A 16,977-nucleotide genomic window follows, 5' to 3' on the forward strand; every position below is an offset into this window, starting at 1 on the left:
GTATCATAACTTCTTCAGGGTGAATGACAGGATAACAAATTAATGAGAAAATCATACTGCGTTTGAACATGCTTTTCCATTTTTTTGTTACTTATGAGATTGTACACTTAGGAAAATATACCTTTGTTTATAAAAGGAGGAGAAGGGACAGGCCTTCTTGACAAAAAAATTCCAGTTAATATGTGGGTGGAATGATGTAACTAGGAAATTTCAATTTGGCAAACACCATAGTAATTGGATATCAAAATAGTGGGTGAAAAGATGAGACACAGGACATTTTGCACAGTCTTAAAGTATCTCTCCCAACAATATTAATTACAAAGGGAAAACCAGAGAAAGTTGGTAGACACTACTTCATCTAAGTGATCAAAGATAGTATCATCAATAATGAGACATTTTGACATTCTGTGTTTCGTGATTTGTTTTTCTGATAAGGACATGGTACTACTTCAGGTTATTTGTTTATACTCTGAAATAAATAAACTAAATTTAATCATGAGGAAATATCAAACCCAAAATGAGGGTCATTCTATACAATAACTGGCCAGTAGCCTTCAAAACTGTTAAAGTCATAAAAGACAAAGAACGACTGAGGAACTTTTCCCACATTGGAGGAGATTTAGGAGACATGGCAACTAAATGCAGTGTGTGATCTTGATTTGGATCCTGGATCAGAAAAAAGGACACTAGTAAACAACTAAAATAAGACTAAAAGTGTATTTCATATAAAAAGTTTTTTAAAAAAGCAAAAAAAAAACCCTGTGGTTTGAAAGGACTGTATTAATATTGCTGCGAAGACATAGGGCATTTTACAAATCACTGGTGTCCAGCTAAGTGAGCTGTAGTTATTTTCAGGTAGTCTCTGTAAAAATAGTAGTAGGTGAAATCATATTAAAATCCTAGTTATATGAAATTATAGGGGAAATCTCTTAATGTTTTAGATAAATTCTGTTTGAGTAAATGCTACAACTCCTTTGTTCATTCCATTATATGTATGTAGTGAATACACTTCAGTTTTTGAAGAACATGTTTATTTTTTAAAGTGATCACATAGAGTAGGTAGTTTCTGAAATTGTATCTTTTTTTTTCAGGTGGGAAAACGTATGATGTAATTGTGATAGATCCACCATGGCAGAATAAATCAGTTAAAAGAAGTAAGAGGTAAGTATAAGTAAATTATCTATTAGATATGCTTTCTAAAAGCTGTTGTCCTTTGTACATTCTAGTTTCATATGATAAAAACATTAATTTATGATATAGGTTGTCTAAAACTACTAAAACACTTTAGTTTTAAATTTTTAGTTCTTTTAACTAGATAATTCTCTTGAACTAGCCCCATATTTAGGTTTAAGAATGTTAAAAGTAATATATTAATGGCTAAGTTTACAGATTAAACCAGTTCAGGGATATTTCTGTAGCAGCAAAAGGCAACATTTTTGCCTTCTTTGATATCAAATTCTAAAGTTTAGATGTATGTACCAAAACATAGTTGTCCTTAATAATCTGACCTTTGCCCTCAGCTCCTGGAAGGTAATCTATGTCATACATGATAGGATTGTCCTTGTTTAATGTATGTGTATATATATGGTGGCGGCTGGGTGGGAACTAGCATCATTTGTTTAAAAGATGATTTGTTCTCCATCATTTATTACAGTTCAGTGTTAAGTTCAAAGGAATCAAAGAGGCCAATTTTGTAATAGTACTTGGTAATGTGTTCCAGTTTTCTCCAAGAATTATTTAAAAAGAAACATCTAGCTTAAATTTCACTTGCTTTTTATTTTAATGAAAATTGATAAATTTTTTTTGCATCTTATTCTTGAATACTCTACAGAAGTTTTTAAAAAAGTTGACAAGTGCTTGATCTTTTTAGCAGCATTTTTGGCACAGATTTTTATAATTCTGAGTAATAGACCCTCCCTTCATTTAAAGTATTTGATTATAATTGTACACAACACATTTTGGAAGTTTTGGTTTTCTTTCCCATATATCTTGTAGGTGTATATTTATGATCTCATTGTAATGATTTACTGTATTGCTTCTTTCCTTTAACTTTTGATTTAAAAAAAAAGGATCCAACCTTTGACAAAAGTTGAAAGAATAGTACATGAATATCAAATTACCCTTCTCCTAGATTCACCAGTTATTTATTTGACCACATTTGTGTGTATTTTCTCTCATCTCTCTGCTTTTTTATCTGATGTTACAGATATAATAATTCCACCCACAAATTCTTTAGCATGCATCTCCTGAAAACAAGGACATTCTTCTATATAACTACAATACTGTTATCACCCCCACGAAAGTTACTATTGGCAATAATATTATCAAATATACATTACATATTCAGATTTCTCCAGTTATCCTCAAACTATTTTTTATGGCTATATTTTTGTTTTTACTGTTTAGATCCAAGATCTAATCAAGGATCACTTATTATATTTGGTCTTTATTTTTCTTTAGTTCTTTTAATGTAGTCATTTTTTATCATTAGGACATTAACTCTTTTTAAAGAGTCCATGCCCCTTGTTTGTAGATATCCCACTATTTGGATTTGTCTGATTATTTCTTCATGATAAGATTCAGGTTAAACATTTTGGGGAGAATACTACAAAGGTGATGCTGCATACTTTCCACTGCAACACTTTAAAGATGCATATTTTGAAATTTGCTCAGTGATTTCCAGATTAGAAGTAGAAAAAGATGTTTGACTATTTCATCCTTCTCCTCCAAAATCAACCAAATTAAATAAAATTAAGGCAATCAAGTTATGCAGTTATTGGGACCATCAAACTTCATTTTTAAGAAATATTTTTAAACATTTTTTATTTCTTTGAGTAGCAGTTAGACAAAATCGTTTCCTATTGTTTCTTAAGCACTTTTATTTCCTCTTTTCTCTATTGCCTTCTCATGCCTTTTGCCCATTTTGAAACATGCGTATCCTTTTTTTTTTTACATTTTTAAATTTTCAGTTGCATTCAATATTATTATTTTTTTTCGGTTTGTTTTTTTCGCACCTCCCCCCTTTCACCCTTCTGGAGTCTGCCCAGCTCCCAGAGACCCCTCCTCCTTGCAAACTGTCCCAGAAAAGGCCTGGGAGGCCTCCGGATGGAAGGCAGGAGGACTGGTCCTGGTGGGTGCAGTTTTTAAATAAACAATGAATGAAGCGGGCTTCCCATCACCAGGCCAGGCACTCCTGAGATGGGTGAAAGGAAAGGGATGGGGCTCTGGGAACACTCTACTGTGGCTCCCTCTTAGGGGGTAGAGTGGGGAGTGGAGCCATGATCACAAATATGCAGCAGGTGCAAGTCACCTGAGTGAAAGGCCAAGAGCATACCCATGAGAATGGAACCCAGGAGGCTGCTCAGACAAAGAGCAGATCTTTTGTCTTTCCTGTGCAACTTTTGGGGGGGTGGGCAGAGCAGGGCCTGACCCTGGCTGGGGGCGGGGAGGGATACCAGGAAAGTTTCCATGGATGCCCAGAGCCTCCAGCTCCTTGCTCAACACAACTGCCTTAAGTACAGGGGGCATTCACACACCTCTAGCAACCTGACTGTTTCCTGCTCCCCACACCACCCTCTTGGGAGCCTCTGGTTCTCCAGCACGCCTACAAGAGTGTTTAGAGGGTCCATGCTCCCACATGGAGTGGGCAGACACCTCTAGAGGGGAAATGGGCTGCTACAACACCTTGTGATGGTTGAAAGGACAGAGCCCTGCAGGGAGCAACAGGGATGGGATCCTTGGTCTTTGGCTTAGGGAAATGCAGCTCCTAAGACAACAAGGTCCTGAATCCCCTTTCTCATGGGTGTTGGGACTCTTTGGTCCCTAGAAACTCCTCTACCACCCAGGTCACTTCTTCCTGAGGTAGTGACTCAGGCGATGAGGAGGTCAAGGATTCATAGCCCAGCAGGAAATCTGCTCAAGGACCAAGGTATTGCTCTGGGACCCTCTATGTGGGGACTTCCAGGCTCAGGGGGCCTTCCCCTTGCCCTGGTTCTTACCAGCTCTCCCCACTTCCCCCATCTCCTGCCCAAGGAAACCATGCAAATCAACCATTTTTGTCTGGGAGTTTCCAGCCCAACCCTACCTGTATCCCCAGGGTAATGTCAGGCAACCCCCAGCCCTGCAGGGACATGGAAACTCTTGGCCCCAGACATTTCTAGTCTGGGGTCTAGTCTGATGTTTTTACAGGCGATTCTACCCATTCTGGTGCCCACTGTGCCTCTGGAGGCTACGGAGACAAGTGGCATTGCCTAGACAAGCTTGAGGTCACCTCACTTGGCTCCTTCAGCCATGCCAGTGTGGCCTCACTGCCCTGGCAGTGAGGTGCCTGCAAAGTCTGCTGCCCAATCCCTGGCTCTCCCTCACATGGGGGTGGAAGTGGGGCGGGGGGGGGGGGGCACAAGGAAACAAGACAGGGCAGGAAGCCCAGGCAGGGGGCCGGGTACTCTGGGTCATGCACAAACAGCCAGCACAGGAAACCACAGCCCACCCCTGCCCACCCCACCCGCCCAAAGCTCTGGGAGAGAGGAGTGCCAAAAGCCTGGTACCACAACTGGAGCAAAGGCCAGGAGTTAGCCCAGGGCAAGGGAGGAGCGAGAAGCACTCCAGTCCTCTCTCTGCCCCAGACCCTACCTGGGGAGGGGGAGAGGAAGCCAGACTGACAGGGATGGTGCTGTCTCTTTAAATCCACTGAAATCCTGAGTTAGGCCCAACCCAGCTCTGGTTTCACAGGAAGGAAAGGAGCTCAGGAGCCAGCAGGGCAGGCGGTATAATAATTATTAATAATAATAACTCAATATTATTTTATATGTTTCAGGTATAGAGCATAGTGGTTAGACATTTATATAATTTACAAAATGACCCCCCTCCCCCCACCCCGATTACTCTGGTACCCACCTGGCAATATACGTAGTTATTACAATATTATTGACTATATTCCCTATGCTATACTTTACATCCTCTTGATTGTTTCATAACTGCCAATTTGTACTTCTTAATCCCTTCACCTTTTTCACCTAGCCCCCCAACCGGCAACCCAAACTTCAAATTTTGACCTGATGTTCTTCATATCGTGGCAAACTTAGTCTTTTAAAATCATCGCTTTGATTATATAAAATGCTAGTCTACTGGAAGAGCACTGGTCTAGGTGCAGGAAATGTGGATGCATGAGATCAGAATTGTTTTACTCATTTGTTTATTTAAGAAATATTTATTGATCACTTTCTGACATCATACAGTTGCCATGTGTTAGAACGAGATTCAAATGTTTTTTGTATTTGGCCATTGGATGTTATTTACTTTTTCCAGAGCAGGTATAGTAGTATTAGCCTCATTGCAGTCAATTGTGGAATAAAGGAAAGTAGAAAGACTAAATGCATACAAGTCCTTAGCTGTAGACAAAAGGAGACCAAATTGAGAGAATTTGTCTCTCCTTTTTTCTTTTCTTTTTTCCTTTTTTCCCTCCTCCCCTCCCCTCCCCTCCCTTCCCCTCCCCTCTCCTCCCCTCCCCTCCTCTTGCAAATTGGATAGTATAAGCATATTTATAGGTTCATGGTAAGGAACTACTAGAGTGATTGAAAATACAGGAGGGCAGGAATAGCATTACAAGATACTAGAAGATGGGAATAAGAGAACACACCTGGAGGTATAGGCTCTAAATACGTGAAGCCATGCCATTTCCTTTAAGAAGAAATGTGTAGAGAAAGATAAGTGAAGGTGTTATAAGGAGGGTTGGGAGGGTTAGGTATTTGAAGGAGTCTGGTGGCTTTTCTGCCAAGAGTGAGTTTGGGAGACTTGAAAAGAGATGGGAGTTTGTAGTAGTTGACCAAGGATAAGTAAAAGAATTGAGTAGTTTTGAGAATGTGAGAATGGATTTAATTGACCCAATTCTTCAGTTCTGCATTTTTCTCCACTTGATTTTTCCCACGTGAAGAAATTGAATTGAATTGAAGATTGAAGGTTTGTAGTTGCTGTGAGAAAGATAAGGGTAGGATGGGAGTTAAGAGTGTTAGTGAGAAGGCAATGAAGTGATTGGTGATTGGTAGTCTGTGGGGAAGAGGAACAAGTGTGGATAGGAGGAAACTCATAGAGACTCAAAATAGTGGAGGAATGGGGCACTGACTGGATGCTTTAATAAAGTCAAAGAATAGGTGAGGGATAGGAGGTTATCGCCAGAGATCAATGTTCATGGTTTCAGAGATGGAGTAAGTATGAGAGACGACAAGGTCTAGGTTATTGGAATGGATTATTGAAGTGGGGTGATTGTATTTATTTAAGGGAAGAATAGTTGAAGTGTGCACATTATATATAGATTCTGCATTCAGATTGCCCAAGATAATGGCACAATTTATGTTGGCTTAAGTCCTCAGTGAATATGGAGAATGAGGATGAAATGGGTTCAATAAGAAACATTAGAGGCTAACGTAGCTGGATAGCATACCTCTCAAAGAGGAGGGGATTTTGTGCAAAGATGGATGAATTATATCCTGGAAGCAGCAATAGGGGAGCTAGGAGAATGCTGACCTCTCCTTTTCCTGTTGTGTACTGGGTGTTGGAGAAAGGGCCACAGTCATTTGACTGGGTATTGTAGAGCAAGTAGTGTTCTAGCCAGAGAAAGTAGACTTCATGCTGTTAGTAGCCAGGAGGTGCAAGAATTTTTAATTATCTTATTTTATTGTAATGAAAGCATGAGGGTTTCAGAGAGCCCAGTGGAATTGATTGGGAAGAACGAAAGAAGCAGGATGATAGATCAAGGGTTGAAAATATAGTAAAATATTGAGATAGTAGTGTCAAAACTAGCTGTGATGGGGTCCCTGTGTAATGTACAGATTATGGAAACCAAACCATGTTTGCTTAATTTTGAATGAGAAAAAAGCATTGTAAATATTAGTAAAATTACTAAAATGTAATGCATTTAGAAGTGATAAACAGTTTTAAACTACTAAAAATGAAAAATGAAGTTATTTCTGACTTGCATGTAACAATATGTCCACTGGGTGTCACTGTAGCTTCATATTTAGTTATCCTATAAATAGATACCTATAGGGCTTTGTTTGTGGAGTGAGTGTTAATACAGGTCTTCACCCTGCTTATTTTTCTTTTTTTGCAGCAAGTTTTGCTCATATTATTTATGTTTATTTTTAGGTACAGTTATTTATCACCACTACAAATAAAGCAAATACCTATCCCTAAACTGGCTGCTCCAGACTGTCTTGTTATTACGTGGGTGACCAATAGACAGAAGCACCTACGTTTTGTAAAGGAAGAACTTTATCCTTCGTGGTCTGTGGAGTTAGTTGCTGAATGGCACTGGGTAAAAGTAAGTTCAGGAGTTAACTTATTGTTAATGTAGCGTGACATATAAGTCACATTAAAGGTAGCATCTACTTTTTAATGCTTAACATGTCACTGCTCTAGTCCTTCAACATGGTCTAATTAAAACTTTTACTTTGCTGCTAAATATTTTTTCTTCTTGTTCTCAAGGCTTTTTACCTGTTTGTTCTGTCTTTTTTTGTAGTAGAGTCCCAAACTGCTGGCCTTAGTAAATCACTCACGGAGATATCAGGATGACATTTTTGAGAGCTCCGATGTCTGTAGTTTAAAAAACAACAAACAAAAACTTTGAGGAAATCCGTCCATCACTAAACATAAAAATGGTCTTACCCTTCATCTTCTTACTCTTTACACATCTACAGTTTCAGTCACTCCTTCCTTCCTTCCTTCCTTCCTTCCTTCCTTCCTTCCTTCCTTCCTTCCTTCCTTTTTCTTATGTTGCTAGGGAAGGGAGGGAGAATAGGAAAGTAATCCAGTGTTGAAGAGGTGTGAAGATGCTAGAACCAAGAACATTTCACACTTTAAATCTTAACTTAGGTCCTTCAGTGCCTTACTGCTGCTGTGCCTATTTTTTAAAAGAAATGATTCTAACTCTCAAACTGGTTGAACAATCTTTAATGTATTCTCTTGCTGTAAGAATACCAAGGAATAAAGAAAAATAAGGCATCAGTCAGAGTTCACTGAAAATCCTTTTAAAGATACATTTTCTACTTAGACAAATTCCACAAAACCTCCCTAAATTTTAAAAAGATAAACCAGGTTATTATCAATTGAATGTTTAATGTTTATATAACTGGTATATTTGTGTTAGACACAGGAGAGTTCTATTTTTATATGTTTTGTTTATACTTTGTAGTCTACTGGATTATCTTGTAAAAGCTGTGTACATTGTTTATTTACACCTATTTTATGAGACTTGGCTGACAGACATTTACAATTGTATCTTTGCTTTTATGATGTACTTTGGGCTTAGCTTTGGTTGATTTGGTATAAGACCATGACAGGAATATAAAACCCTATTCCATCCTCTCCATTATGACAGTTCTTTTATAGTCAGAGACTGGGGTCAAAGTCAGGAAAAGGTTACTTTCTGAAATCAAAACAAGTAAACTGTTAATATGTAAAAATTAAAACTATTCCTTTGTAGTAGTAATCAGTTGTAAGAGATGGTATGATAAAATCAGAGTTTAAAACAAAAATACAATGTATTATATGAAACACTATTAGGTAGTTAGTTACATATATTATTATAATAGAAGGAGTAATCTGTGTTAAGTATAAAAAATATCCAAAGAATAAGGATTTCCACTGTTTATACAGTATTGTATAGAGTAGATGTCTCTCATGGGCCCTAGACGCGATAAAACGACTTTACAGATTTGTTTTTTTAGGTACTTTGATGTGGGGTAAAGGGTTCCATAGATAGAAGGTATGAATATTCTGATAATGAAAATATGTATATCTCTGTGGTTAATTAATGAATTGATAGTGTTATTATAAATTGTGTTTTGAATTTGATGAGCTTATGTGAGTCTTTGAGAGTCTCATCACTCCAGGGCGAAATGATAAAATTGGATTTCTGGATTTATAATGCCAAGAGATTAGACTATTGTTTATTTTATCAATCCCTGAGCTTTCATTATTAATTTTGCTCTGACAGTGTTTAATGACACTGTTTCCTATAAATAAAGGAAAATATTACAGTCTACTTAGTCACATTGACAGTCATCATTAAATGTTATTTGAATAAATGAATAAATGTGTTAATGATGGCATGCTTTCCAGGAATAAATGTTAGTGAAAAGTAGAGATGTTTGTGTGCAAGATGATAAAGTGATATTTAAAGTATTTTTTAGTCCCTTATAGCTGCTCTGTCCAATATGGTAGTTACTGTGTGGCTAGTCCAAATTGAGATGTGGTATTTATTAAGTGTAAAATATATACTGGATTTCAGAGTTAGTATGAAAATAATAATATAACATACCTTGATAACTTTTTTGAATTGATTACGTATTGAAATGATATTTTGGATATGTTAGATTAAATTAAAGATATTATTAAAATTAATTTCACCACATTCTTTTTACTTTTCTTAAATGTTTCTACTAGAAAATTGAATTACATATGTGACTTGCATTTGTGGCTCACATTATATTTTTATTGGACAGCACTAGTCTAGAGGTTTAATAATTTCTTTTCCTCTGGTGGAAACTTTATAGTGATAGGGAAGAAAAACCCTTTTCTGGATATTTACAGATATTTTTTATTTTTTTGTTTTTGTTTTTTTTTTGACTTCTTCTCTATCAGATCACCAATTCAGGAGAGTTTGTGTTCCCATTAGATTCTCCACACAAAAAGCCTTATGAAGGTCTTGTACTGGGGAGAGTTCGAGAAAAAGCTGCTTTACCATTAAGGTAGGAAAGGTGATTTTTCAAAATTGTATAAATGTATTAATTTTTAAGCTTTTAAAAATTATTAACACAATGATAATTTATTTCCCCTAATTTTTACACTTTTGAAAATCTGCAACTATACCAGTGAAGTGTGAATGGTGTGGCACATGTAATTTTATATTATCTCTTGTTTTATCTAGTGTGCAATGTCATTGTAGAAAAGGAAATTACTGGAAATGTCTCAATACTTAAATTGTTGATTTCCATTATTGTTTCTATCAAATTCATTTTAAATTCATACTATTTGAAAGGTGAGAAAAGTTAAGACCACTGTGGCTTATATATAAAAAAAAGTCCTTTAAAATGTAATTTACTTTGTTGTTCTGTTTTAATTAGGAATGCAGATGTGAAAGTGCTCCCCATTCCAGATCACAAGTTAATTGTCAGTGTGCCATGTACTCTTCACTCACATAAGCCACCTCTTGCTGGTATGTTTTTATAAATAGAATTGTTATGACTTCTGTCAGATTGAAAGAAGGATTGAATTTAGTATTTGAACGATCTAGAGATTTAGAAATTAAATCAGATATGTTATTTTAATATTCTAAAATTTTGTAGCAGAACTTATTAATAGTTTTTTGTGTGTTTGTTTGTTTTTGATGCAAAAAGACTTACTGTTTCCATTTGGCCCATGACTTGGAGAGGGTTCTGTGGTTAAAAAGCTGCCTGGTGGCTGCAGGTAGAGGCCCTGGCAGAAGCCCTGACCACAGAGGGATGCAGAAGGGCCCCTAAAGGCTGCTGTTGGAGGCTCCTGGCTGGGCTTGAGGGTGACCCTTACGAAGAGACACTCTCACCCAGCCCCGCTGAGGGCTGGCTAGCCTGCAGAGGTTAGCCAGGTCCCATCTTCTTGATGAGTTTCACCTCCTCATCTAGGCTGTGGTTCTCCAGGAAGTCACAGAGAAAGGGGTCTGTGCAAGCAGAACCCAGGGCATGTAGATATAGAAGGGCCTGGTTCAGGTTCTTCTCCAGGGCCATGGAGGCTTCCAGGCATCCACTTATCTTGGGACAGCTTCTGCATGTCCTGGAAGGAGGCGCTGACGCTGTACTGGTATTGCATTTTTAAGAGATGCCTCAATTAGTTTTATATTACTTCAGCCTTTTCTCTTCAACTGTTTTTAGGTTGTCTTTGCTATTGATTTTTACCTCATCACCGACCTTGACAGAATGAAAACTGATGGGGCCTCTGAAGGGACTTGTTTTTGCTACCAGGACTCTATACCTTGCTAGTTCTAAAACTGGGAGCTCAGAATAGCATTCAGAAAGATGGCTAGAATTCCCTTGATATTTGGAAGGTACTCTCAGTTTTATGTTGAGGTAGTTGTTGCTTTTATGAACCATTGGAAAGGTAATTGCTGCAATCTGCAAGTCTTACTAGTCTTAATGCTTTAGTATAATGTTTATTGTTTAATGAAACTAAGCAGCAAAGAATAGTGGAAAGTTTTGACTTTGGAGATTGATTGACATGAGTTTGAGTTCTGACTCTGCTAAAGTGTTCATTTAAAGAGGGAATAATGATATTTAATCTTTAAGGGTTGTGAGGATTTATTATAATATATTTGAAATTCTGTAGCATATAGTAGAAGCTCAGCAAATTCTAAGTTTTTCAAGTGAGAATTTAAAAAAATAGGAATGTAAGTCCTTCAGAGATACTGAATTTGATATTTAAAGTTTACTATTCAAATAATTTCTTCAGAAGTATGTAATTTATTAATTTGGTGATTCCTGCTTTAAAAAAAACAAACCAGCTTTCAAGCTGTCACTCAGCAGCACCACAGGCAGCCAGCCTATCATATTATTTTGCAGAATATGGGATAGTACATGAGCTAGGATACATGGGAAAATGAATACAAATTCTCAAAAGAATTCTTATTGATAGCATTTAGGATTTCTGTTATCTTAAATTGTTTATGCAGAAGAAATATTAGAGTGTTACTTCATTTGAGAAATTTCAGATAGCTACCTGATGATTCATTCTTTGATTTAGAAGGATTCTCAGTAAATAATCACCTTTAAACTTTGCACTGTTATAGATTCTTTAATGCATTAAATATGTGACTTAAATAAAAAGGGAGATTGTACTCTTTGAAAAAATAAAATTGTTTGGCACCAGTTATATTTGATGAAGGAAATCTAATTTGTATTCTTCTCATTTGAATTTTCTTTATCTGTTGGTGGGTACCAAAGCTTAATTTAATGTTTGCCTTAGGGCTTATTATTTTACTTTTAAAAATCCAAAAGCTGAGACTCGAAATAAGAGACAAAGTTTTAAAATAGTTAAAACAATTAGTCTTTTATTAATACTAATAAAAATTAGTATTATAGCTTATATTTTGTATCTATGAAATGCGGTTCTGCCATATTCCCAGTAGAGTGCAGCACAAACACATTTTTAGGATTGAGAACATTTAAAAACAAAAGTTGGATTGGGGGGGCGGAATCTGCATTACTTGATATATGTAATTCTTACGTTTTGGTTAAGTAGTATAGACAAGAAATATCTGTAATCTTTTTTTTTTTTTGAGTTCATGTTACTTTATAACAAGTGCTTCTGTTTTCTGTGTAGAGCCATATAATTTAAAGCCACCAGAAAGCAACTTTCAGATTTCTGCAGTATATTTTACTCTGGAATCGTAACTCTAAGATTTGGGATAATACATGTTGTATATGTAATGCTTAGAACTTTTACATGTAAATGTTTTTAAACTGTTTTATGCAAATTCATAAAATGAAATGTTCTCTCTTTTGCTTTTAGAAGCACCACGATTTTCTTTTGTAAAATATAAAAAAAGACCAAATTAGCAACATTTTCCATTTCAAAATTATACACTTACTCTAGTTTTATGTTTTGAAGAGTCCTCCTTAGATTGAAAGATAAGCCCTCAATAGCTGTGACTTACCACATAACATTATAAATGCATGTTCTTAAGTTTGAAGATTTAATAGTAATTACGAAAAAAAGGTATTTGAATCACACTTTGTTTTTCATATTTTACCTTAGAGGAATTTCTTATCCTTTTTACTACTTTACTCACTAACAGTTTCTATCTGAAGGGTAAAACATAGTTTGATAAGTTTCTATATACTAGTTGAGCCACTTGTTCCTCAACCCTGCTCCTTGATCCCAGAGCAAAAGGGGAATGACCGGCAATGCATGGATTACCACCTCTCTGTTGGTTAGAAGTATGTTTTACTAATGCTAGATGTTAGTAATTATCAAAGTATGTACATGTCATACTTACATTTAAATTTATATATTTGCATTTACTTATTTATTGTGGTATAATTGACATACAACATTAGTTTCAGGTGTACAACATAATGATTTTATATATATGTGTATATACACACACACACACACACACACACACACACAGATGGTCTCCAACTTACAATGGTTGTACTTAAGATTTTTTGACTTTACAATGGTGTAGAAGTGATACACATTAAGTAGAAACCATACTTCGAATTTGAATTTTGATCTTTTCCCAGGCTAGTGATATGAGATATGATACTCTCTTGTGATGCTGGGCAGTGGTATTGAGCTGCAGCTCCCAGTCAACCACTCAATTGTGGGGGTAAACAACTAATAATCTATAGTATATATAATGTGTTATGTGATTTTATCCAACTGTAAGCTAATGTAAGTCTTCTGAGCACATAAAAGGTAGGCTGGGCTCAGCTATGATGTTTGGTAGGTTAGCTGTATTAAATGTATTTTTGACTTAACGATATTTTCAGCTTACGATGAGTTTATCAGGACATGATGCCATTGGAAGTTGAAGAGCATCTGTATTGCAAAATGATCACCAACAAGTCTAATTAACATTCATCACCATATATAGTTAACATTTTTTTCTTTTATAATGAGAACTTTTAATATTTTGCATTTACTTTTAAATTGATATTTAAAATTAATAAGAATAAAACATTTCTTTCTAATTTGCCTTCTTTTGAAATTAAACATTTTACATTGTAAAGACATTACTCCTTGATTTTCTATTTTTGTCAACTAGAAAGAAAAAATGTCATACAGGAATGTGTTACACTGAGAAAATGGGAGGTGATAAATAGATTTAGGTAGTATGTATTTTTCCAACCCAAGTACCTGGCCATCTTTTTCTATTAGATTGTGAACTCTTAGAAAACTGTTTCCATTGTTAAATTTCATAGCACTTATTATAGTGGAGGCCCAGAAGTGTAAACATTTTGACTGGCTGATTCCAGTTTAGTTAGACTCCAGTTTAAAGTTCTAAAATAGAGTTGCTAACATCTTTGTACTGAAAAACTGAACAAATAAGCAAAAACAAAATATTGGTTCAGTATAACCTTAGACTACATTAAACGTAAATTGAGGCTTGGTAACACTTTGAATTCATGGGGGATAAAATGGAAAAGTGATACAGGTTTATTGTCCTCTAAGACTCTGGGGAAATCTTTCAAGTTTAGTAACATTTAATTATATACTTATGAAAGGACTAGAAGTCTTTATGCCAGCATTTCCTAGAAGCTATCAAAACCCAAATTTGAGTTCAGTTGAGTTATAGACAATACTTTTAATTCTTTGATTTTTGATAAACAGGACCAGTGCTTTTAGACAAATAAACAATTATTTCTCTGTGAGAGCAATTGAAGAATATTATGAAACAAAATTTTTTTGATATATTGTCTTTTAAACCTTACTTCTATCAAGTATTCCGACGGAACCCTTCTCATTCCTAAAGGGAGTAGGGTAGATTTCTTCCAAGCTCAATCTTATATAGTGATTAAGAATTATATTTTACCTGTTTTAGTGACTTTTCATCCCTGAATTATTTTCATAGCCAGTTTCTGTAATTGGTTGTTAATATAGCTAACTAGCAGTGTGGTCAAGGTTAAATTGATTTAAATATTTGTCATCCAAATGAGCATGTGCTTAAGAAAAAGCTTCTATGGCATTCTTTTCTTTGTTAATATAGATCACAGCTGTTTAGCCAATATTTATAAGGTACTTTTTCCCCAACAAAATACAACTTTTATTAGTTATTATTACATTGAATAAGGAATACTTAACTGTGGAAATAATGTGAAATTTTAGGTAAATAGGATCTATAATTTGGAAATGAAGGAATGTTCTTAGTACTATCAAGTTATAGCTAAGGAGGTATAGTTATGTGTTAGTTGTATTTTCTGAATATTTCTATCTGTGTCCAACTCTTCATTTATTGCTCTTTCAGCATAGTATATATTTTCAGAGACTTATATTTTATCTTAGTTTTTAAAGTGGGTTGTCTGTGTATTGTTGCTATAGCCTTTTTCATGCATGGATTACATTTATTAAAAAATAGATTGAGTTAGTACTCAGGAGATATGTCAGCAGTATTGGAAAACTGAAAAGTCACCTGTGTGGGTGTTAAAATCCTCATTTCTCATTTACAAATGAAAACCAATAAATCAGGACTACTGAAAGTTCTGATGGTATTGTTCCCAATCTCAAGGGTGCTTATTTCAAATAACTTTCTATCTATAAATGTTAAAGCCTGTGATGAAATCCTTGAAATTAATTTGCTGTCTTTTTTTTTTTTTTAAGGAAACATTTCACTTTTCTATTCTTAACTACTAAAAGGATATTGATTTCTTAATAATAATTTTTGTGTTTTTCTCTTCTTTCAACAGAGGTTTTAAAAGACTATGTCAAGCCAGAAGGGCAATATTTGGAATTGTTTGCTCGAAATTTACAGCCAGGTTGGACTAGTTGGGGCAATGAAGTTCTCAAATTTCAACACGTGGATTATTTTATTGTTCTAGAGTCTAGAAGCTGACTCTGATCTTAAAGTTGTGATTTTTCTTCTGGTTCTCCTCATCCTTTCTTTCTTCATTCTAACTGATTTTTCCTTTTATTACCAACCAGTATGCTTAGAAATGTAAACAGGACTTGGTTTTCAGCAAAATAGCCAGAAATGACTAGCCTTCATGTAATTTTGAGACGAATTTTACTTTGGTTGCACTAATATTCCACCTTACTCTAGACTCACTACAAATAAAGATGTAAGCCTTTAGAAAAATGGCAAGCCTTTGTAATTAAAAAAGTCACAAAGCATGCACTGTGGACCATAGGTCTTAATTCTGCCTGTGGATGTGGTTTCTTTGGCCCACACGTGCTATATATATATATATATATATATATATATATATATATATATATATATATATATATATATATATATATATATAAATAAAAATTGAGCCATCATTCTAAAAAAATCATGAAAGTTCACATAAAAGTCCAGATTCCTACTTCTCTTTAAACTTCAGACATACTTCTCTTTAAACTTCAGATGCTCAGGCTACACTGAGGCATGTCCTCCATCCTGCTGTCAATCTGTAGGACTCAGTGATGGCAGCTCTTTTGAGAAGAGCCATGTACTCTCCAGTTTATGACAGTACCACTTGCTCCATGCCACTCACTTATATTGTCTAGTTGGCTGCTGTACAACCTCTGTTATACAGTTATATTCTGGGAAAAGCAGAGACCTGCCAAGTTCATACTGAGTTGAGGAAACATTATTGAAGGGTTTTAAATTGTGTTCAAGGTCACTTTTTCTTTTTCTTTTCTTTTTTTTTTTTTTTTAAGGAGGGCGCAGCTCTCAGTGGCCCATGTGGGGATTGAACCGGCACCCTTGGTGTTATCAGCATCAGGCTCTAACCAACTGAGCTAACTGGCCCCAAGGTCACTTTTTAAGTACTTCTTAGTTTGCTTGTTTTTCTAGAAAAAAATAGTTCTTATAAAAATGTCAGAAAGTAAACACTGCTTATGATTGTGAAAAAAGTATATTATTTATAGATTTTCTACAAATAAATATTTGTTTATTAAAATGTTTTTACTGAAATGATTATTTGAAAGTATGCTGATTTATTATATATAATCTTTTCTAAAATTTTGAGGTATAATTTTCACGTAATATTTTTCTCTACTTTTCATTATAGAAGTTTAGTGAGTTTTGAAAACATACATACAGTCATCTATCTACTACTATAATCATGATGTAGAACATTTCCTTCATCCCCAAAACTCACGTGTCCCTTTGCAGTCAACCCCATCCCACCACCCCGGGCCCTTGACAAATAATGATTCGTTTTCTATCATTACTTTTACAAATTTTTAAAATTTCATATAAATGGAATCATAGAATGTATAATCTATTTTGTCTGGCTT

The 16,977-nt window shown here is 35.3% G+C and overlaps 1 protein-coding gene across 3 annotated transcripts in view; it reads left to right on the top strand.

Moving 5' to 3' along the window:
• Window positions 1–16,637, top strand: part of METTL4 (methyltransferase 4, N6-adenosine) — a 31,929-nt gene extending 15,292 nt beyond the window's left edge. For 2 of the 3 annotated variants that reach the window (XM_019755695.3, XM_019755694.3), the window contains exons 5-9: window positions 1,092–1,161; window positions 7,144–7,318; window positions 9,640–9,746; window positions 10,122–10,213; window positions 15,438–16,637. In XM_019755695.3, the coding sequence (XP_019611254.2) occupies window positions 1,092–1,161; window positions 7,144–7,318; window positions 9,640–9,746; window positions 10,122–10,213; window positions 15,438–15,583 (590 nt within the window). In that variant the 3' untranslated portion in view covers window positions 15,584–16,637. Of the gene's footprint in view, window positions 1–1,091; window positions 1,162–7,143; window positions 7,319–9,639; window positions 9,747–10,121; window positions 10,214–10,904; window positions 11,899–15,437 lie in introns of those variants that run through there. The other variant, XM_074340259.2, reaches the window with a different exon arrangement.
• Window positions 16,638–16,977: the final 340 nt, after the last annotated feature.

This window comes from Rhinolophus sinicus, chromosome 4 (genome assembly GCF_057876585.1).
Source record: "Rhinolophus sinicus isolate RSI-liver-muscle chromosome 4, RSI-T2T, whole genome shotgun sequence".
NCBI classification, from domain to species: Eukaryota; Metazoa; Chordata; class Mammalia; order Chiroptera; family Rhinolophidae; genus Rhinolophus; species Rhinolophus sinicus.